Source organism: Ruditapes philippinarum, unplaced genomic scaffold, assembly GCF_026571515.1.
Source record: "Ruditapes philippinarum isolate M1 unplaced genomic scaffold, ASM2657151v2 ctg436_1_1_1_1, whole genome shotgun sequence".
NCBI classification, from domain to species: Eukaryota; Metazoa; Mollusca; class Bivalvia; order Venerida; family Veneridae; genus Ruditapes; species Ruditapes philippinarum.
Genome location: NW_026856012.1, coordinates 121,455 through 145,759, shown reverse-complemented (window position 1 = coordinate 145,759; position 24,305 = coordinate 121,455). Strand labels below are relative to the sequence as shown.

The 24,305-nt window shown below is 31.2% G+C and overlaps 1 protein-coding gene across 2 annotated transcripts; it reads left to right on the top strand.

Annotated features, from left to right (window-relative positions):
• The first annotated feature begins 561 nt into the window (after positions 1 to 561).
• Positions 562 to 13,997, top strand: LOC132745114 (uncharacterized). 2 transcript variants are annotated; one of them, XM_060733942.1, is made up of 3 exons: positions 562 to 1,312; positions 11,624 to 11,866; positions 12,919 to 13,997. In XM_060733942.1, the coding sequence occupies exons 2-3, from the start codon at positions 11,664 to 11,666 to the stop codon at positions 13,280 to 13,282; spliced, it is 567 nt and encodes a 188-aa protein (XP_060589925.1). In that variant the 5' UTR covers positions 562 to 1,312; positions 11,624 to 11,663; the 3' UTR covers positions 13,283 to 13,997. The 2 variants fall into 2 exon arrangements, with proteins under 2 accessions (XP_060589925.1, XP_060589924.1); XM_060733941.1 differs by lacking the exon at positions 562 to 1,312 and adding an exon at positions 4,885 to 5,153.
• The last annotated feature ends 10,308 nt before the right edge of the window (positions 13,998 to 24,305 follow it).

Here is a 24,305-nt window from a genome sequence, read left to right as displayed (position 1 = left end):
TGCAGGCTTAATAAATATTTCATTTATTAACGCACAAAAATGTTTAAACATTAAAAGGCAGTGAAAACAAATACAAAACACTACACATATAAACGTGTTTTTATTTCAGAGATTTGGGTTTCATTCATTGCATTTAGCTTTTAATGTTGACACTATCATGCTAACGAATGCATTTTAGTATCCGCAATGTGGTTTGGTATTCCGATAAATCTGGTTACTGTGATATTAAACTTGAATGTCGATAACACTTTGCCCGTTTCGCTCTCTGGAGTTTCATGTTTTTAGAAAAACAGGGTTGTTGATGATTCAATGTAAATTGGAAGCCGTAGTTTCGCAAATATTGACTGAATCGACTTTTGGATTGAACACTTTCAAATACCGTAATGTACAAAAAATCGCAATCCTATCTATACTATAGAGGTATCGCAGTCTGCATAACAAATATTTCATCAGATGTTAAACACAATCACAAAAGATAAAAGTACTTTTGTCGTCCGCAGAACAATCATGCCGTCAACTGTTTTTGTAATGGTTAAAAACGCTTATTTAAATGTTAACCAAACTCTAAGAATTTCGAATCAATTTAACTGATTTTCAAATTTTGAACATTCTATCGGAGTGTTTTAGAATGTAATGTGTGATTCGCTGTTTTTTATAGTTATATTTACATATACAATTACAGTTTAATTATGCGTATTAGAAAAGTTATCTAAACGGCAAAGAGCAGAATAAAACATAAAAACATGTTTTGTACATTTTGTACCATTTATATTAGATTCACATACGGCTGTATTTATTTATTTCAAGTGTAAATTTGCAATGTCATTAATATGAAAGTTTATTACATAGCGATGACTCAAATTAATTTTATTCCATCAAGAATTAATTTCAGTTGATTGACAAAGATTTTTTTCTCTCTACAGAAATTATAACCAGAACATGTGTCTCGTGATAAGTGGCACTTTTGTTAGTACGCAAATAATGGATTACGGTGACATAGTTTAATGGAATCAATTAGCAGACGAAATTTTTTTCAAGTTTCCAATATCATGTATAGCTATTGATTATGGCGCAATGCTTTCATTGAATATAAATATACAGTGAACATTATGATTCCATAGGCATTCATAAATATTCATGAAATATGTGATATACGTAGTGGAAAGTTATACTGTTAAATACAAATCATAATTTGTACCTATTGCGTCTCAAGTAAATAAGTCTTGAAAGTATACTTTCAATTTATTTTCAAATACAGTAAAATTTGGATTTACAATTTTGCTTCAATATATGCATTTAAAGTAACTGACAGGTGAGTGTGTATTCTTTGTTGTTATTTGAAGATACTTTACCAAAAATTGAAACAATAATATTATATATAATTATTTTGCCTCCGTTAGGTTTTAAGTCAAACAGTGGTGAATAAACCAACGTCCTCCTCCGTGCATTAATTCAGGCTCAAGCATACACCTGGGTAGGACCATCGACCTTTTGTAATAAAAGCTTTTAGATCCATTTAGCTGGGAGTACATACATGATAGTTATTAACTACGCGATAAATAATAATAAATAAGGTTAACGCAATTATATTTATAGAGCAACATTCCAGAAAATGTAAGGTATGGTAGGAATTGAGGTTTAATTGTTTCATATTTCTAAAAATCATCATAATGGCGAAACATGTTGCCGTTCTTAAATTTAATGATCGTCAATGTAAATTGTAGGGTCGGTGCGTTTACGCTACGTTAGATCTGGTTGCTTAATTAGTCCTTTGGTAGAATTACTGTTTCTGAAATGTGATAATCAGTGTGTAACAATATGCGATAGTGCTTATAGAATATCATCTTTCAACCATTCATAGTGGTATACAAGTGCTAACTGATTAAATAGCCAGTTCAGGTATATCGCACTTAGGGTTTCAATTAGGAACTGGCTTGGACACTGCTTGGGTCAAGTTCTTTCTTCCCGATAAGTTGAGCGAAAATCAATAGAAAAATTGAAGCATCAACGAATTGTGTATATTAAATGGATATATAAAATGTGTGCCTAGGTTTTAATGTGATTTAATATTTCGTTATGCAAGACCCTTTTAACACATTTATTGGTGCGTTACACAGATTTCTGCGAAATAAAACAAGTGACTGTACATACATGTGCATTTCTTTTTTTATTGTAATATATCTTCAAATATTTGGATATATTTTATTTGCAAAATCAATCAAACTATATGGACATATATTTACAGACAGACAAATGGTAATACTACAGTATGAAAATACTGTTCTTTGATATTCTTATCTTAAAATACTGAGATCTGAGATTTCTTATTTGATCAAGTCAGTAAAGACAAGCTGACTTCAAACAAAATGTGCGTGAGTCATTCAATAAAATCACGTTGTTTAAAACATTATTCAGTCTATTCATATGATATTGAATCTAATAATGAGAATATCAACTTTAAAATCAAAGGAATGGATTGTTCTGTGATATTTCACAATATTATGTAACCTAACACTAAAACTATATCTGAAGTAAATTTTACATATTCTATGCTTTACAAATTTAAGATGTGTTGTATTTTATTTTCATTTGCTGATTTGCAATACTATGTAAAATTCTTTTATTACATAATATCTTTTATTTTGGTTTTCGTATTATTTTTTATTCATATCTATATACATTTACTCCAAGATTTATTGAAACAATGTATGACATAAATTATTTTAATAGTATTATCAATCATTACAAATATTTTGGGATTGCCAAAGATTTTGCTTTAACTGTATATGCTACCTACTGGATAGAACCGAAAGTGATTAGTCTTTGGCTTTAACTGCAAATGTAACCTCCACAAAACCATTGAAAGTGATTTGTCTTTGGTTACATCAACCTTCATTTTTCTGTACTGTAGGCCTACTTACTTTACACTTTGATCTTCATATACCCTTAAAATTAATAGCTTCAAAAAATGGAAGCTGGACAAGCACATTTAAAAAAACAGCATGTCTAATAGCGTCATCATTAGCGTGTTCTTCAGTGCCATTGTGAACATTTTAACACTCCTTTTTTTCTCTTTATGTTTCTTCTTTGTATGGGTTAACAAATGTAAATATATAAAGCTATAAATATTTCATGAGCTGAAACTTTGATCATTTGAAAATATTGCTGTACAGATTTTTTTGTTCGATCGTGCTATCTGTGATATAGGAATAGAATTTAATTCCATTGATTCTAAAAGAAGGTATAATAACCAGTGTTGCTAAAGATAACGGTGGATAAAAAATGAGATTTATTTTTGCTTGATTAAAATCAATAAAGACAGCATTAATTTATCACTGTATGAACAATATCAAAATCAGCCATAAAGTTGAGAAGTTCAATGAAACAAAACCGGAATATTCATGGAACCGAACATATTAGAATCAGAGAGAATGAAGCATTTTCTATTTTTGTAATTTCAAAGAACAAATCATCAATTGAAAATTATTTCAAGCATATGCAGGGGTTTTATCATAACATAATGCTCATTTATAAGGTGAAAATCGCTGACTGTCATAAGATGTGGTGAAAAGTGTAACTCCTCGCACGACTCCTCTCTAGCACCGGCTAAAGCAGTCTTCGATTATTAAAGATATCAATATTAATCAATCAATAATCAATGATCGAGAAAGATTAAAAAAATCACAAGAACAATGAGACGATTTAAAAAAATAATCATAAATTGATTAATTTTGGTATGTAATTTTAGATAAGGGAACAAACACCACGGATTCCATGAATAAGTGACTCAAAAACGTGTACCTGTTGCAATAAAATTTTAGTTGTTACCTTTTGTCATATCATGCACAAAAAAACGCGCTAAGACATCTGTACGTCTTGGACTATTTTGCCTCAATAAGTATGAACAATTTTGATCACGGTTTCCCCAATGAAGAAAAATTATGCTTTACATATTTATTCTATAGTTAAAAATTACCACTTTTACCATTTGTTTATTTCTGTTATTACAATTTAGGCGATACCATCATCTTACAAGCTGCTTTGATAATGGAGAATATTTTTTTTTGATGTAAACTGATCTGTTTTATATTGCAAAAATATTAAAGAATTTTTTTTTTACACTAATGTCAAGATCGTATCTAAAATCCAACAAGTGAAAAGAACGCATTTTTAACAATGTTCGAAGCAAAGCTTCACGCGAATTGATCTATTTAACTAAACCAAATTTGCAACGAATACGGTTGCATTACTCGAGTATGTATTCGGGTTATTCTTGTAGCCGGGTTACCGGAAATATTTCTACAGACTTGAAATGTATAATCTATAGATAATTTATCTTCTATTTCATTTCTGTAAAACCTGCGATGATAACGAAGACAGTTACTTATAGTAAAGATACCGTATATTATCTCACTTTGTTTTCAATTTTGATACACAGAATAATGAGGGGTTTAAATGATCACATCTGGAAAGTAAGTTTGTATAAGCAAGACATATATCTTTATCATTTATTTTTATTTCTATATCAATTTAAAAGTGTTCACTATTAATTTTATGTTAAGAATTGCTATAAATGCAAATGAAGTACCATGTGTTGTGCCACAAATAAATCACCTTGCAATCGATTTTTAGTCGTTCATTACTCGCATTTTTTTTTAGAAAACTACAGTTAAGTAATTGATTTAGAATTTTAGCACATAAGAGAAGGAATTAATATCTATTCAAAAACTTTTCGTTCCATCGGATTCTATTCATCAGAGTTATATAGAATGATCGACCAATTTAGAGATAATTTGCATCGTCTATTATTTTATCCGGAAAATGAAATTCGAGAACGTTTTCAATGTCAGGGAATACGCCTACTGTCTGAGCGTATCCATAGCTTTCCAATACAGCTTGCATTGCTGAAGCTTACAACGTATAAATCATCAGTCTTGTTTTTTGTTCAATTATTAGAAATCATACATTCAGACGACATTGTCGTACATTTTTTTTCATATTGAAGATACTGTCATAAATGTCTATCGGTTCACATAGTGGCAAACACGTAAAGGCGACCTGATTGATTCATGAATTAAATAAGGTGTTGTAAACTGTGTTTAATTTGGAGATTGGATATACCATTTAAGAAACGTTTACCAAAAGACATAAAGGTATTTCTTTATTTTATTTATACATGATTTGATTCACATTACGCTTTTTGAAAAATCAGACATTGATTATAAATTAGACAGTCATTATGTTTACAACGTTACTTCTTGATGAAGATTAAATGATATATAAAAGTTTAAGTATTTTTATCACATGGACTTTTTTTTGCCGCTTTGACCATGACTTCGTAAACACATTATGGTACGGCCAGGCATATACTTTGACCTGGCGTCATGTGTGTTATACAAATATAACGTGGTCATATTAAATGTATTACCTGTATAAAGCGTAAAATAAAACATGATATTTTTATTACTGTAAACGTTTGTTTTTTGGGCATAAAATAAATATATTATTATATTCCTATGGCTTCATAATTATTGAACTCGTTGAAGCTCGTATTATGTACATATAATTTTACTGAAGTCGTACAAAGAATTCAGTATAGAAAATTAATTATTTCCATTTCCCTTTCTAGATCCTCTATATTAATAGTATTATACACATGAAAATGAAACGACATAATGCTTACCTGAAGTATTAAATGCCTCTGAAATCCAATGAAAATAATTGGTTTTTGAAATAGAACCTCAAGTTATCTACAAACAAAAAGGTTTTCAAAATTGTCATTAAGTATCATAACGTTTTCGAACGTTCAGCGAAAATATTTCTTTGAACTTTATTTTCTTAATATTGAGTAAATCTGTTGAAAACGTGTTGTAATATTAAGAACTTTTGCTGTGAATTTGTTTTGAATAACTGACCCAGTAGAATACACTATTATAAATAATAACAATTTAGAATCGGACTGGAACTTTCACGTGTAGTAGCAAGAAAAGAAATTTGATATTTTTTTTTATAGATAACGTTTTTATAATTTTGATCAACCTTCTATGCGTAGAATTTGTTGAAATGTTCATATAGGCAATGCATTCAATGGAAACTTGAAATGTCTTCTAAACACCATACATGAACATGAAATACATTATTTTTACACAATACATGTCTCAAAGCTCTACTAACATTTCTCCAAATAACCTTTACATATTGAGATAATATAGATCGGCTGGGGTGTAGATTGGCGAGTTTGTATTCCTTTTGCTTACAGCATAGCGTCCTTCTTACTGACGGCAACTGAATATACATACTTATGCCATTACCGTCTGATCATGATCTGCAATGTTTGCTGTTAAATCTGTATTTATTTTGAAAAGTTCTCTATAGAATGATGAATGGATACGTCCATTTAATTAAGTTATTAAGCATGACAAGAGGTTAACTCAGTCTGGCAAATCAGATACAATTGCAAATTTGTGCAGTGCATTCTTAACTTAGATGTCACCTGTATATAGATTAGTACACGTGTAAAGGTCATGCATTGCACTAGTAAAGTGTTACATGTTGTCCAAACGTTTTTATTGTTTAAAAATATCATTAAATAACTTGCACTTAAACCCAAAATATATTATGAGCTTGTTATTCATAAACGCAATTTACACGTAGTTAGAATAAGGTACACTTGTGACCATTTTCAAACTGAAAACAAACTACGACGTCCAATAAATCACGTGTTATGTTTGTACTTAGTTGAATCAAAGTCATAATATCAGTACCACATTGCTCTACGATATTTAAATGTCTTGACACATCATGGCCGCTCTAATGACTTACGCGCGTTGTTCATCAATCCATAAAAATAATAAGTATTATTATGCTTAATTCCATTAAGATGATTTCCAAATAGCAAATCAATGATTCTGTTAAATTAAGATTGATATAAGTTAACACTTACCACGCTTAATGTCATAAATGGACTTGTCCGTCTTTTCAGATGGACAAATCCATTCATTTTTTAAAGGAAATTTTCAAAATATTTACTGGCTGAATAGCAAACAGAGCAGACCATGGCTAAACGGCAATGGTCACATGGGTAGAATCACTTGCCGCTAGCAGGCATAGGGTTTATATTTAAATTTAATGTCTCATGAAATCGTTATTCTTGTGATATATTTAATGTTATAACGTTTGAAAATGTAACAAATTTGTGCAATATAACCTACTATACCTATATATTGCAAGAATGATTACATGTAGTTGAAACATGAACATGTCTTGTTTATGTGAATTGGATCATCAATTTTAAATGAAAACTGTAGAAAATAGAAACTTGATTTAATTTATTAGTACAAATAATTTACTATGAATTAAACATTACATATTAAATTATGTCTCCAGTTTAGTTCATAATGAAATTTCGTGTAAGCTGATCTGATTTAACAAGATAATCTTAAAGAAAAAATAAACAAAAAACAAAATTAAACTAAAAATGAAACATTATGAACCTTTAATATCATTTATATCATAGTTTGGAGAAATAAATGATAAGCCTGTCCGTGCTCTGCCTTTTGCACTGTCCTGTTTTTGTTTGGGATCCTCCTAGGCTGGTTGCCACTGGCTCTTGTTACTGGGTCGTGTGGGGGTTGCTTTTTTGAACGCCGCCTTTTCTTGTTGATATTGTTTATCATAGTGTACTTTTGAAAATGTGTCAGCGTTAAATCGTATACAAATACATGCACAGTGCGTTAACTGAAGTGCATGTATAAGTTACCCGCACTCATTGGCTGTTTAGGGCATGCTCGATGATTGGCTCATTTTTCTGGGGTTTACTTATTGTATCGACAGGGAAAGAGATAAAGACAAAAGTCATATTTAGATGCTCGTACATTGGTTACTTTTGTCGTGGGTTTAATATTGTAACGACAGGGAACGTCTTTTTATTTTTGCCTATGATACAAAAGAGAAAGAACATCAAAAATACCGTGTTTCGATGCTCTTTCTATTACATGTACATACATTGCTCTTTATTTCTTACAAAAATTGTGATAGAGTCTTTAATAAAGACTTCTCCCTCTTTGTAATTATATGTTTATACGATTATATTCTCTAACAATAGTAGCCAGTGCAATTACCGTATTTTTAATTTTTAGTTTAATATTTTATAAAAGAGTGACTTTTATGTTAATGTCTTTTATAATTTATAAGAATGTCTTTTATGTTTCTGTTAAATGAATAACATTCAGAAGGAATCATAGAACATTGACAATTGTGAACAGTTGCAAATGAAAGATATTTATAAATTGCACAAATTTTATTAATCTCCGACGTATACAAAAGTTAAATATGTCTTTTTCAAGAAGTTGACTGTTATTTTTATGATAATAACTTATTTATTCTTAAAAGAAAAATATACATTGTACTTATAACGCCCGGATTTTTGAATGTAGATTATGTATGATTGTTTATTATCCTTGCTTAGAGACACGGCTATCAGAAACAAGAATAATGTGTGTGCAAGGTCATCCAATACATGTATGTTGTTTAGGAATTAATCTGTTAATAATTGTTTAGAGATCTTTGTTTTTGTTTGATATCTTTAACTGTCCTAGTTAGTTTATAGCCAGGTTTACATTTCAATGAATAGAATGAATTTATATTCATGCAGTGTAATCCTTATAAATAAATACATTTTCCATATTAACTAGGTCGTCATTTCGTATAAGCTGGTGCGAACAACATTGTTATGGAAAACAAATAATGTAACTTACACGTTTGCTTTTAAAAGCTCGTGAAAATTGTTTTTATCGTATTACTATATGCATGTATTGACAACAAAAAAGACAGTTCGTCATTTCCTCTCCTAAAAACTATTTTGTTTGAATTTACATGGATTTGAAGCATTATGAATGCCACGATGACATTATTATTGTGTCTGCATGCAGATTACATCTATTGATTTTAAGACAGAGGCAGAATATGGTAAACTCCCTTGTGACACGCATTTCTTCCTCGTGATTTCAAAGCAGCAATTAGTATTTCTGCTGATTTAAAACTGATGGGAGATATTTGCCACCAGACTGTGCGTCTTTTAAAGCTTCGATGTTGTTTAAGCATTGTTTAAAGAATTGTTTCATGAGAAAATATATAAATCTGGATAAAAACCGCAGAAAATCACAACTAGAAAAAAACAAACATTGATTTATATGTGTGAGATGTGTCGATTGAATAGAAAATGATGTATTAAGGAAACGGCGAACGGTTTTATCAGGGGAATGTTGTAGGAAACTTCATAGGATACTGAAAACATCAACCTAGAATACACTTTATTAAATCGAATCTTTTCTTACAATATTTTGTGCGAGATCTTTGCCTTTCATTGAATAATATCAGGAATAACGATAAAATAATAATAATAATAATAATAATAATAATAATAATAATAATAATAATAATAATAATTATAATAATAATAATAATAACTGCACTCATATATATCTTTTTTTTCAACGTGGCCTTTTGAAACAGTAATAAAAAACAACACATGCATAAAGGGACAAAATATAATGACTAAAACGTGTATAATAATTTTTTGTGTAATTTCTAGAATAAGACAACTCAATTTGCTTAATTATCAAAGTGATTGACTCAATCATTTTCTAAACGTAAAATATTACACTTTGAAATAGATTAATAGCCAAAAGAATAATATAAAGATTGAGATCCTTCACTATGTTACTCCTTGTACAGAAAATTAAAATGATTTAACAGAAATCCAATTGAGTTTAGTTTTACGATGTGTCGTGTTATGAGGGACATAAATCTACGGAAAAGGAAGTCATGAAACTTATTTGTTGATGTGATGCATGCGATGTTTTATTACATTGTTAAATGACCTGACTTATTTAATACAATACGTTCTCAATATAAAATGAATAAAATGACAAACAAACCATAAACAAATACGAGACTCTCGACGCCTGAGAGAAATTATCATAGGGGATTAAACGGGGGGCTTTTATTTTTTTGAGGCAGACAATAATCTCATTAACAAAATTGGATATGTGAAAGCAGCGATCTCGATGTAGCAGGAGCGTTAAGAGTCATGTACGCTCAATGTTTTGACAGTGATGAAATAGTGAATCATCACTGTTCCAGTGACACTACCCTTCTAAGGCACAGCAACATTACAGGCATTCATATATACATGTTTGTTATGCCTCGATATATCATTCAATGGGAAACTCCGATAGGCCTTTTGTGTGTTCTGCTCCTAGGATATGTTTCCTGGGGAATATTTCTTATATCACCCTGGGGCACATAACTCGTGCATACATCCATATTCAGCAAATATTGTGGTTAAGGTCTTTCGGTATAATAAAATAAATAATACATGGCTGCCTGGGTGATGACGTTATTGCCAACACTTGAACTGGCATTTTACCCCTCGGCTGCCCCTCGAGGTAATATACCAGTTTTTGGGTTGACAACATCCTCTATCACCCCGACAGCCATAATATGTCATTGAAAATGGGAATAAATGGAGAAATACCGAGGCCGATTTTATTCGTGAAATATTTTGTGCAATGTATCCTGTTATTAAATACATGTACAGGTATTGATTATTGAAGAAGTAAATGTATCTTGTTGAAAACTGCTAGTAGATAATATGACAAGCAGAGTTCAATCAAGTGTCTTGTCAATAAATTGATTGTAGAAAAAAACTTGCTTGAGCTGTAAACTCCCTGATTGAGTGATAGTTCATGTGGCACATCTAATTTACTCGTTAAAGGTAAACTAGCTAAGGCACAGTTCTGTAGTTTGTTTTTATCATTTTGATATTTTTTTGTTAGTTGAAAATTTTAATTGGTACAATAAGTAAAAATGTTGCCAGGTGTACAAAATAGATAAAGGCACTTTGTTTTAATAAAAAAACTACTTGTCAAGACATGTAGTAGTTTCGTCTACTCCCAAATGAAATAAATATATTGTTATAAATATAGTATAATCTGTCAGAATGGATTGATATATCCAAAACTTGTTATAAATATAGTATAATCTGTCAGTATTAGATTAATACATCCAAAAGTTTCAACTGTATTGTTGATATCCAAAAGTTTTGTAAACTATAGATAACGTTAAGATATTTTTTTATTTTTTAAAATATGGTCCAAAAGAGAAAGCCAATGCTAGAGGGTGTGATAGGGCATGCAGTATGTTGCACTTATCTCACACGAAAAAAAGGTGGGACAGAAATAGCAATTTTCACCTTTAAACTTTTTTTTATTGCTGTCAATGAATCTTATATTTTCCGGATTTGTTTTAAAATAAAATTTGCAAAGAAAAAGAAGTTTTAAATGACAAAAGTAAACAAAAATGTGTGTATTCAATAGATAAAAATATAAATCAAAAGCCAGAGACCATAATTACCAAAATTATTACCACTATTACATAAAAGAACTATTTGTCAGACAACTATGTAACTCTGCACCTATTAAACAAAAATAAAAAAGTACTTTTACATGTCCATTCGCCTGTTACCCCGATTCTGTTCTGTTGGGTGGTCCGCTATGAGCGGCTGCCTTCTGTGAACGTAGCTCTCCAATGTTTATCTGTTTTCGTATTTGGTATTTTTCAGATTTTGTCTTGCATGCATTGCTCGTTCTAATGAAACTGAAATGGGATGTGATACAAGTAAAACTGAAAGTAAAGACGATGTTGAATTCCAAGAAAATGGCGAGGACTTCTCTGACAATCAAATAGACTCAATAAAGAGCACGTGGCCATTGCTGTCTCGCAACACACTCACCACTGGATTAGAATTATTTCGTCTGATATTTTTGACCGAGCCACAGATTAAATCTCTTTTCATGGAACGAAAGTAAATAAGATCTATTATTTCTTAAAAGTTATTCAGATATTAGCCACTTTTTACCTAATAGATAATTAAAAGATTTAGACAGGTTACGGTTCTATACTGGTTACTAAACAGTCGTGTTTTTGTATTGGTACAATCTAAAATTTACTGATTAATAAACTTGGTAACGCAAGTTACGTCCATTTTACTGCTCTATACATGCACTTTATGTCATTGACTGGTGATACTATACGAAATTTTGTACTCGATCACCAATATCATAAATTTTTGTGAGTGGGTTAAAATGGAAGCTTCGGAAAAAGTTATGAAAACAATGGGTTTTTTTCGAAGTCTCTCAAGTCTTAAAACATTTCATATTATACACATTAGCACTCATCACATTCTTTCACGCTTGCAAAATATCAAGCCAGTGAGTCTTTTCTTGAGAATGTTATAGGTGTCCAAAATAGCCCGGTCGACGTGAAACTGTTGCAGTTTGGCTGCTGATGATGGCAGAAACGCTCTGAAATAGGTTTAAATTCTTAAAGCAATCAAAATCATTCATTTATTAGTTTCAATCCTCGTATCATACATTTATCCATAACTGAGACTTTAAACTATTGTTTGTAATGTTTTTCTTACGACAGAAAATATGTTAATGCAGTAGATGCATCAAAAAAGCTTTTTCATAGACACGCAGTTATAGGACAACTAAAAGAAAAGCAATTAACATGAAAACGTTTAATTTGTTAGTAAGCATTAATATATAACTATAGTATAGTAAGCATTATATCACTCACTTTACTATTGTTCATAACAAAGTGTTATTCATCCCGTCTGTCATTTTTTATGTGATTGACACAATGATTTTATCAGAAACTGTGACGTGCTCACGAATGAGTACGAAATAGCGCGTATGATATTCATAAGGAAAAATACCAACACCTGAATCCCAGAGGCTACATTAATAAGTATTATCATTATTAACTCTCTGGGTGCCTTACCGATGGTTCCGTGTCGTCGCGTACTCTTCTTTCCTGAGCTTTCCTTTAATAAATTTTATCTTATATTTGCAGAAATATACAGGATGATGATATTCTAAATGATCCAATTTTCAAAGAGCACATTGAGAAGTTTATGCAAACGTTAGGACATGTTGTAGACACATTAGACACTAATAGGGATGAATCGGAACAGACTTTATTACTTCTCGGTGCAAAACATGGAATGATAGAAGGGTTTAAAGAGGACTATTTTTCAGTGTACTCTAGTTGTATGATAGATACTTGGGAATCGGTAATTGGAGAGGAATTCATAATCGAGGTGAAAGAAAGCTGGGAGGCTTTGTGTGTTTTTATAACACGGTTTATGAGGGAAGGATACGCTCTTTACCAACAAGAAACTGCAAACACTGAGAGTGACAATGAAGCAGCAGTATGAAGAATTTTGAAAATGCTTAAAATGTTATACGTATTAAAATGGCAAGAGGTACTTGTATTATTAAAATTCAAAACAACTGTTGAACATTTTCTTTAAAACTGTTTTTGTTAGCTACTGGCTGATACATAATGAGGATACATTGCTAATGATCCCGGATTTTATTTATAAGAACTACAAGGGGCGTTCTAAACATAAGGGCGCGACTCGATTATGGTCAGCCAATATGCTGATATTAAAGAAGGTAAAAGTGCATTATTCTATTGTACTCTGCAATCATTCGGTTCTCAATGTGTTTTTATTCTGCAAAAAAGGGAGATCCAACGAAAGTAATGAAACACCGCTTGTCGAATGGGAAATACTTTTATGGTGTCGTTCATTTTAATTTATATTTTTATTATGTTTTGTTTTTTATTTTCATCTTTTTGTTGAAGTTATATGTTATGATAATCAAATTTTTTCACACAGAAATTGCTTTATCACATTTTTATTAACTTAAGACATATCTTAATCGAATTAAACTTGTGTACCTGTACAGTAATATAAGAGGGTGAAATAGTTCTTAGGTATAAGGACACGGGGAAAGCCATCTTTACGGCGAACATTGTGCCTACTGAGTATTGTTTTATTATCTTTTTCAGAATTTACTCGTGTATTTTTTATATTATATGTAATAACTTTGATATATTAAATAAACCTAAACAAAAAACATGAAACTCTAAAATCTGTTGTTTTTTCTATTATAAAAAACAAAATTAATTTGCAACTGTCAGCTTTAAAACAAAATATATGATAAGATAACTTTTATTCTGCAAATGACAGAATTCTATTATTCAAGACGCTTTATAACTAGGACAGCATCTAACGGCGTTTACTGATTGTTATTTTAACCCACCTTCCCCCGTCCCCATGCCTATTAAGATAGCAATCGATGCCATGAATCGTAATAAACCCGTTGTTATCCCTTTTTGATTTTTCGTTATTTTCAAATAAAATCTATACTCATGTAATTGCTCGCAGCGAAATGGAAAATTTGAAAGAGCAAGTTCTGTAAATCTATGTCCCTGTTGTACTCTATTCCATACTTTAATTTCCGTAGATAACCAGGTCGGAAGTCATATCCGGGAATTTAGGTTTTCCTTTCCAAAACCTTGATTAATTTGATTCAGCTAAACGGTTTCATTTAAAAAGTGGAACAGCAATGTTTTAGCAAATGTTTCAAACGAAACGAAAGATCCTTTTAAATTCAAAGAAATATTGCTTTGAAAAGAGTATATCTAGAGGAGGGAATATTTACAGCATATTTAAGAAACAATGAAACGATCAAAGATACTATATTTTCAAAAAATATAAATAAACAGATAAAAAGTTAAGTAATTTTATTTTGCTTCGTCGGGCCCTTGTAGGTGATCTTCTTGTTGCTTTGTCTTCCTTTAAGACATTGAGTACTTTTGTTATGGTCATTGGGTTTTCTTTTGTATGTTTCTACATGAGCATTTCAATGTTTTACTTATTTAACCTTTTGTAACCATGACAACTGTTAGAATTTCACTTGGCGGGGATTCAATTTATTTACACTGTCTCGTTTATAGGAACATGGGGGGGGGCTAAGAGTGAGGTTTGGTGCATCATTAACCGTTCTAAACTCACCAGCAGTATTTATTCTGCTGACCGTTCCAAGGCGGCGCCCGTCTGTGTTCCTCAGATGTTTGTCTATGTTGTTTTATACTGTTTCGGTGACACTTTTGTGTCTCTTGTTGTTTTCTCGTCTACGGTAAGTATCTTCCCCTTTGCCCCTAGTTTTTATTTATCCCCCCTCTCTCTCCGGGTGCCATGTCCCCTTCCCCTGTGTCTTTAGACTTTATGTGTCTAATAATGAATCATTTATTTCTTTTCTTTTGGTTCCTTGTCGGTTTCTAATTATTTATTCCTAGGTAGTGGCTTGCCTGCCCGTGCTCTGCCTTGTGCCCTTTCCTGTTTTTGTTTGGGGTCCTCTTGGGCTCTTTGCCACTAGCTCTTGTTACTGGGTCGGGTGGGGGCTGCGTTCATTGAACGCCGCCTTTCCTTGATGATCTTGTTTTTCATGTTTTATATCTTTGAATAAACGATCACGTAAGTGCTTTTAACAATTTCATACAGAGACTTAGATTTACATGTGTACGTAGATGTTAAGGTCAGTTGACATACAGTTGTTATTTTAACACAAAATTGCCTTCATTATAAAAGTCTACTGCCAATAATTTTCCTCTTAATCAAGTAGAAATGCATTATAAGGATGATACATTTCCTAAGATTAGTTTTATCTAAGCATTTAAGGTGTAGGTAAAAATGGCTTTATTTAAATATAAATTGTTTATCTAAATGTGTTACTGTCGTCTAAATATGTTACTATTATCTAAATTTGGTTACTATCTCTAAAATAGGATATTACCAGTCTGTTAAGATGTCAACTTGCACTTAGCTGTATCCAGTTCTTATTATGTGCATTTGATAACATCTCTGCAATAAGGTCAAACGGGCCGATAGGTTTACGAGCCGGAGTAGTAATAATCTAAAGATTATTGATCGCGAGGGTTCAAATCACATCAAGGGAGAAGCCGCTGTTTCCTTGGGCATGAAACTTTACTCTCATTGCTTAGTACTGGTTAGTTCCAGGAATGGATTCAATATTGTGTCAAAAAGCATATAACTTTCATTCTTATAAAAAGGAATTTGAAATGCATTCTGGGCTAAAAATGAAGAAAAGGTATAGACAAGTATAAATTAAAGTACTTATTTGTTTGGGTCAAAATCTAAAATAACTGGTAAAATTTCAAACTGTACACTGTCCCATTTAGAAATGATTCCGGTATATAGATGAAAAGTAAAGATCTCGACTAAAATTATCCGACATTTACATAATGAATGGATAAAGGTTTACTTAAAAATTTCATTTAACCTTACAGCCAGCCTGCCTGGAGACTCCAGCAGTGTAAGCAGGGTCTGTAGCCGACTTTAAGTTTTCATCTTAATGTCTCCAAAATTGATTTTGGACAATTCCATTAATAACAGCTTGACGGGTCCGTGTAAGAAATTTCTGCATAGGAATTTAAATTTTTCACAAGCCTTTGTTATTCTAACTCTGGAAACAGTAAAGTAAAGTAAAATGTGTCTCAAATCGTGACACACTACTCTTATTGTTACTGTTTATTGTTTTTTATACCTCTTTATCTATGGATAACATGTTTGTACATTTCTTCTTTATTGATATTATATCATTGCCATAAATATGATTAACATATTAGTCATGGTAGTATATTAGCTAAAGCAGAAAACGTCTTGAAATTCTATCTGAACAAATTGCATCGGACAAATAATTATCAAAAACAAATCTTAACTAAGATAATTTGAATTTGATTGTCTGACAAAGGAATTTTAATAACAGTCAATTTCTTTAATTATATATATTTTTGTGATTTATACAGCGTGTAACTTTATCTTGATACACCACTAGATTCCGATCAAAGAAAACTAAATCGCATGCACATGTGAACACACGTATGCGCGCACACATGCATGCTTACGCACATACATATAACTCCATTATTACAGCAAAACTTATTAGAAACTATGACAGAACATTATTATGTCGGCAGTATTAATGTTATGCAAATTGGAATATTTTCCAAAATGATAACTATACTTGTAGATCTTCAGTTCTTTATATAAGTAAATTTGGTACAAAAGATAAGATAGTGTCAGACGGAATTCATCGATATTAACTTACGCAAACATCTGATCAATGGTAAAGGTGGCATTATATACGTTGGCAGGGGAAAAATTATGACAATTATTGTGACAAACAATGATATGACGACTAAGTCTGCGCTGTGACTAAGTCTATTGATTATCATACAGGTGAAATTTACTTTCAAGTAAAATGTCTACATCCGCAACTGACTGAACTAGAGTCGACTCGTGTTATCTCGAAGTCGTTGGGACCATCGTAAAAAAGTCGAGATAAACGTTAAAAGGTTTGATAAGGGTTTATATTAATCAAAATTATGCTAAGTATGCTTGTGTGTTTTTGTAAAACATTGGGCGATGCTTTCCCACGTAGCAGCTTATAATAATAATAATAATAATAATAATAATAATAATAATAATAATAATAATATCTTTATTTAAAGAAGGTTACACATTAAGAACATACAATAACAATCATATATATCTTATTTCCAATGTGGCCTTCTGAAATAGAAAACAACAACAACAACAACAACAACAACAACAGGATATGCATAGGTAGAAAAATGAATGTATAATATGTAATTTTTAGAATAATACAACTCATATACTTTATTATTTGCTTATTACCCCCACAAACACCGATGCATGTTATATATGACTGAGGCAAACGTTCATATATTAATTTACAAAGTAATCCCATATGCACAAAATTAAACCTGATTGAAAGCACATGCAATATGAAATAATAGGCTATCATTACTGTTTATTTAACAATCACATTCACATTTCATGATAATTTCGCAATCATGAAAATCTACCTTTACTATTGTTTGTTGATCCATTAAAATTTACCTTAACCATTTTAGTTGTTGAGAAATTATAATTTTAATAATTTTCAAAATCTACCTCAAACTATTTTTTTCAAAAATGTATGCGCAAATACAAGGGTTGTTCAAAAAGTAATAGGATTAGGTGTCTTGCGTATTCATATTTCATTAAGTTGTACTTCGAATTTATTTATGATTTATTCTCTGTTTGTCTACAAAAGGATCTACGGTAAACGAGTCGCGAACTGTCCGGCATTTTTATGTCTGCTTCGAGTCTACTTATATAGTTCTGACAAAAACACTATCTTATCGTATTTGTTATCAATAAATTAATATAATAACGATTAACGGTAATAATCATTACTATTTTCATCAATTTTGTTTAAATAACTGATAGACTGTGCTAAGTAGAAAAAGATACTTTTCAATTAATACATATTGTTATTTTTCTGTCTATGATCATATTGTTTTAAAACGTACTATAACATGTGTAATGAATAATATAAATCGCCTTTACATTAACATTTAAGTCCATGCCTGTTGAGTTTCAAGATTACTCAAAATATATGAAAAAACCCGGAGAATGGCCGGCTATTGGGCATGTTTTTATATTATTTTTTGAGAGTGGAACGAAATTGTGATCGTGTTCTTCCTCGCTTCGTTTCCATATATGAAGCTTGGTCATAGTTACATGATTCAGACACCAAGAGCACTAGGGACAATACTTTCAGAAAGAATGACGCTTGTTACATTTTTTATTTATTTTACGATGTCAAGAACGTCATTTATTGTATTGTTAGCGTGCGCCGGGTTTCTTACCCATTGTCATTTGAGAATTTCACAGAATTGTTATTTTTTGTAAATATTTAGTATTAATTTTTTCACTATATAGAAAATATGTTCCGATAATTGTGTACGTAAATTAAAAAAATGTGAGCAGTAGAGCTGCAGTCCTATTACTTTTTGAAGAACCCTCGATAAGTACATGTATGTACGAAAAAACTAACATTACTCTTTTTATAAATCAATAGTAACTGACTTTGCTTTTTGTACAATTTAACAAGATTAGAAGAAATAAATCCTTCCGACCCCAAGGGTGTTTCGCCGACATAATTGCATTGTATTGCACGGTTTTACCTATTGATTTTAACCTTACAATATACAGATAATATCCCCAGGTGACACGTGCTTCTTGTGATAATATTAAAAATGTGCACTGTCTGTGTGACTCACTAAGATAATTTTCAATGAGAATCTTACAGAAGAAACAGTTATTCGCCTGTAGGGCAGCCGAGTTTTATATGTTCTACTGTGTAATGACACGATTTATTTTGCATGTCGTTAATAAAAATACAAGTACATAAAATTTAAAATTTCATGCTTTGTTGCAAAACTTTTTATGTTTATAATTTTTTTTAAATGGAAAGACAATGTTTTCTTATCTCAATATACGAATAATGGACTGTAGAACTGTCGTCTGATTTCATGTGATGAGGGTAGTTTACCGATATCTAATAATAGGTAATAGGCTATGATTAAATCACGTGTAATCTAAAAGGACACTCTTTTCTTTGGATAAAACGCATCCTTGCAAAAGCTGTCACACTGCATAGAACATATGTTTTTTTTTTTTAATCTTTTTCTTTTACCTTTCGAACTAAAAAACCAGTAGAGGTATTGTTACAGTCATGTCGGTGTCGACGTTGCCATCCGCAAACTGTAACCTTGATAATAACTTTTAAAATTCTTGGTGTATTGCTCTATACTTGGCCATTCAACAACCCCTGAGACAAAACCTCCAAGTAGACAAGACTAACTTTGACCTTCAGTAATAAAATGATTATGACCTTCAAGGCCAAATGTCTAAATTTTGCCTTTTTTTGTTTTGCTGATTTTTGCTATTTGTGGCTATGACATTGTTATTTTTGAAAGGATTGTCTTCAAACTTGAACATAATAATCTTTTAGGATAAACCTTTTCAAGTTTACCAAAACAAACATGACCTTAAATCATAAATAACCTTGATCTTGCTGGTCAAATTATTGAATTTTTCATGTTTTTTCTGTAAATGTCTATAACTATGTTATTAATGAAAATTTACATAATATTACCACAATACAACCTTTACACAATGTGTATACCATTTCAGTACCTTTACAGTAAAAGAAATGCACAGTACGCAGTGTGTCATTTAAAAATTTTACTATTATAATAATATCATAATTTTAATCGCTTTGAAAATAATTTCCATACGTTTTAAATAGTAAGACAAAACCAAATATAAGCATTTGTTAAGTTTAAATCATACCAAGCTCTTTGGTCTCTTTTCAGAAGACAGCGCTTAATTTTAAAGACACTTAAAACATGGTCTTGTTAATAAAACAACAAGAACAACAAGAACAACAACAACGACAACAAAAACATAAAAAACAGCAAGAACATTGAAACAAAGATAATGATAGTATGAATTAAAAATATGAAAACACTGTCCTGACCCGTAGGGGTCGAAATAACGATCGCTGGCTTGAGAATCAGACGCGATAAAATAAATAATATTATTTAATTTTACCCATGCAATATGGAGCTTTATCAGTCAAATATATTTCATATTTTTTTTTAAAATAAATATGAAAGTGGGCGGAGTCAAAAACTTTTATTTATTTCAAGGGACTTTTTTCGGCATTTTGTTTGAAAAATCTGGTAAATATAAACAGCTTTTGTTGAAATTTGTTTTGAAAACTTTCTAGAATGATAGAAAATTAAAGAAAATAAAGAAAATAAAACCGAACACCAATATCTTTAATTCAGTCATTAACGCTGTACAGACGATTAAAGAATATGATAAACATGAGCAACAAGGAAAGGCGGCGTTCAATGAACGCAACCCCCACCCCACCCAGCAACAATAGCCAGTGGCAAGGAGCCCAGGAGGACCCTAAACAAAAACAGAACAGGGCACAAGACAGAACATGGGCAGGCTAACCACTAAAATCATAAATAATTAGTAACTGATATGGAACTTAAAGAAAACAAATAAATGATCGAATAATAGGGCCATAAAGTCAAAGGGCACAGGGGAAGGGGACAGGAGACCCGAGGAAGGGAGGGGATAAATAAAATAAATAAAAACTAGGGGCAAAGGGGAAGATACTTACCGTAGACGAGAAAACAACAAGGGACAAACGTGTCACCCAAACAGTATGAAACAACATAGACATACATCTGAGGAACATACTGTAGCGCCAAACATCGCGTGCAAAACAAGACACATCATATTACTGCGCGTTGTACAATTGAAGTTGCGTAGCAAGCAAGAGGATTCGTAACTATTTTTCTTTGATAATGAAATTAAATAAAAAGGTTATTTTTTCGATTTTCGCGAATTATGTTATATATTTTCACTCAACATCATAAAATACAACATATTTTCACTCGCCGTCCCGGCTAGTGAAAATATGTGGTATTTTATCATGTTTCTTGAAAATATATTCCATATTTCACGAAAAAACGAAAAAATATCCCCTTAATCATAGCAAATAGAAGTCGCAACATACCTATTGTTAAATTCAATATTTCGTTATATTTGCTTCTACACGCAAGAAAAGTTTATTTGTTGATTATAACATTACCAATTTTGTTTCTATGAAATTTTATATGACTTTGAAGTCGCTTAAGGGTAGTTCGTAATTTCTTTTTCGTTTTATTGTTAGCTACTTTTTTCTTTTTTACAATCTTTGCTGGGGTTCGTCTTATGCTAGGCTCTGGTTGTTTATGTATTTTATCATTTGCCTTTTTGTGATTTTTAATTTTTCTTTTGGAATTCTTTGGTAATCTGCGTTTTAATACAATGTCATTAGTCTTTTTTTCGTTGATGCCATTGGTATAACCATCGCGCAAAGATAAAAAACTCTCGCCACTTTCATTTGTAGATGCAATACTTGCCTCGCTCCTTACTCTTGTATATTTTATATTATATGTAATAACTTTGATATATTAAATAAACCTTAACAAAAAACATGAAACTCTAAAATCTGTTGTTTTTTACTTATATTTAAACTAAATTAATTTGCAACTGTCAGCTTTAAAACAAAATATGATAAGATAACTTTTATTCTGCAAATGACAGGATTCTATTATTCCAACAAGGACAGAATCTAACGGCGTTTACTGATTATTATTTAAACACCATTTTCCCCGCCAAAATCCCTATTAAGAGAACAACTTTTGTTTTGTTTTTTAATTTTTCGTTATTTTCAAATAAAATCTAAACTTATGTAATTAACCGCAGCGAAATGGAAATTTGAAAGAGCAAGTTCTGTACAATCTATGTCCCTGTTGTACTCTATTCCATACTTTAATTTCCGTAGATTACCAGGTCGGAAGTCATATCCGGGAATTTAGGTTGTTTTTTTCCAAAACCTTGATTAATTTGATTCAGCTAAACGGTTTCATTTCAGAAGTGGAACAGCAATGTTTGGGCAAATGTTTCAAACGAAACGAAAGATCTTTTTAAATTCAAAGAAATATTGCTATGAAAGGAGTATATCTAGAGGAAAGCATACAGTCGACTCTCGTTATCTCGAAGTCATTGGGACCGTCCAAAAAATATCGAGATAACGAAATGTCGAGATAAACATATTAGGGTTAGAACAAAGCGAAACTGATTTTTACAAAAGACATGTGCATACCTTATGTCAAATAAACTATAATATCCCTATATCTTGTTTTCATAGGCCTAGTCAATATTTGACAAAGTAACATTGGCGGATGTTAACCAGCGGAAATACGGGTGTCTGTGATAAAATCACATAGTGAGATTTACTCAGTAATACACCAATATAGTGAATCTGATATCGGATATGGTTGATTCGGATATCCTCCCGGGTTATTTATCGGGTCTTTCTCGAGATTGTTCGACCGCTGAATGATTTGGTGGTGATGTTGTGAAACAATATTGCAACGATAGTGTTTCTATACTTTCACTATTTCATTTACATTTAAAGTCAAAATGAATTGATACAGTGTTCGAATATTTAAAAAGAATGTAAAAAGAATTTAAAATTCACTCATTTTGGACATAAGTCAATCAACACGCTAAATAGATTAACTTTTGTAAAAACAGCTAAACTTGTTACAAACATAATTGTCATTATGACACGCGCTGTAATTGAGCAATTATCGTCTAGATTGTGTTTTTCACACGTCTGAAGGGAACAGACGAAAGAAAATTATTAGTCGAGATAAACAAAGGATAATAGTGTGAAAATAACTGTTGGGGCTGAAATTTTTCATCGAGATACTGAAAATATCGAAATAGAAATATCGAGATAAACAAATATTTCCAATATAGATAAAGAAGGAAAAAAATCGGGACTTTTAAAATTTCATCGAGATAACGAAATATCGAGAAAAGCGATGTCGAGATAACGATAGTTGACTGTATTTACATCATATTTAAGAAACAAGGAAACGATTAAAGATACTATATTTTCAAAAAATATAAATAAATAGATAAAAAATTAAGTAATTTATATCTTTGAATAAACGATCACGTTACGTGCTTTTAACAATTTCATACAGAGACTTCGATTTACATTTGTACGTAGATGTTAAGGTCAGTTGACATACAGTTGTTATTTTAACACAATATTGCCTTCATTATAAAAGTCTACTGCCAATAATTTTCCTCTTAGTCAAGTAGAAATACATTATAAGGATGATACATTTCCTAAGATTAGTTTTATCTTAAGCTACAGTCTCACTTACATCCCGGCAGAGCCCGATTTAAGTTATCATTTTCGGCTGTTTCAGGGACTTGTAAAAATTGCTTTGTTTAAATATTGAAATAAATTTTACCAGGATCGTCGATCATCCTATCTAAATGTGAGACAGGCTGTTTACTGTCGTCGTCTAAATATGTTACTATTATCTAAATTTGGTTACTATCATCTAAAATAGAACATTACCAGTCTGTTTAGATGTCAACTTGCACTTAGTTGTATCCAGTTCTTATTACAAGTATGTGCATTTGATAACATCTTTGCAATAAGGTCAAACGGGCCGATAGGTTAACGCACCGGAGTAGTAATCTCAAGATTATTGATCGCGAGGGTTCAAATCCCATCAGGGGAAAAACCGCTGTTTCCTTGGGCATGAAACTTTACTCTCATTGCTTAGTACTGGTTAGTTCCAGGAATGGATTCAATATTGTGTCAATAAGCATATAGTCAATAAGAATATAACTATAATTCTTATCAAAAGGAATTTGAAATGCATTCTGGGCTAAAAATGAAGAAAAGGTATATACAAGTATAAATTAAAGTACTTATTTGTTTGGGTCAAAATCTGAAATAACTGGTAAAATTTCACACTGTTCACTGTCCCATTTAGAAATGATTCCGGTTAATAGATGAAAAGTCAAGATCTCGACTAGGCTAAAATTATCCGACAATACATAATGAATTAATAAA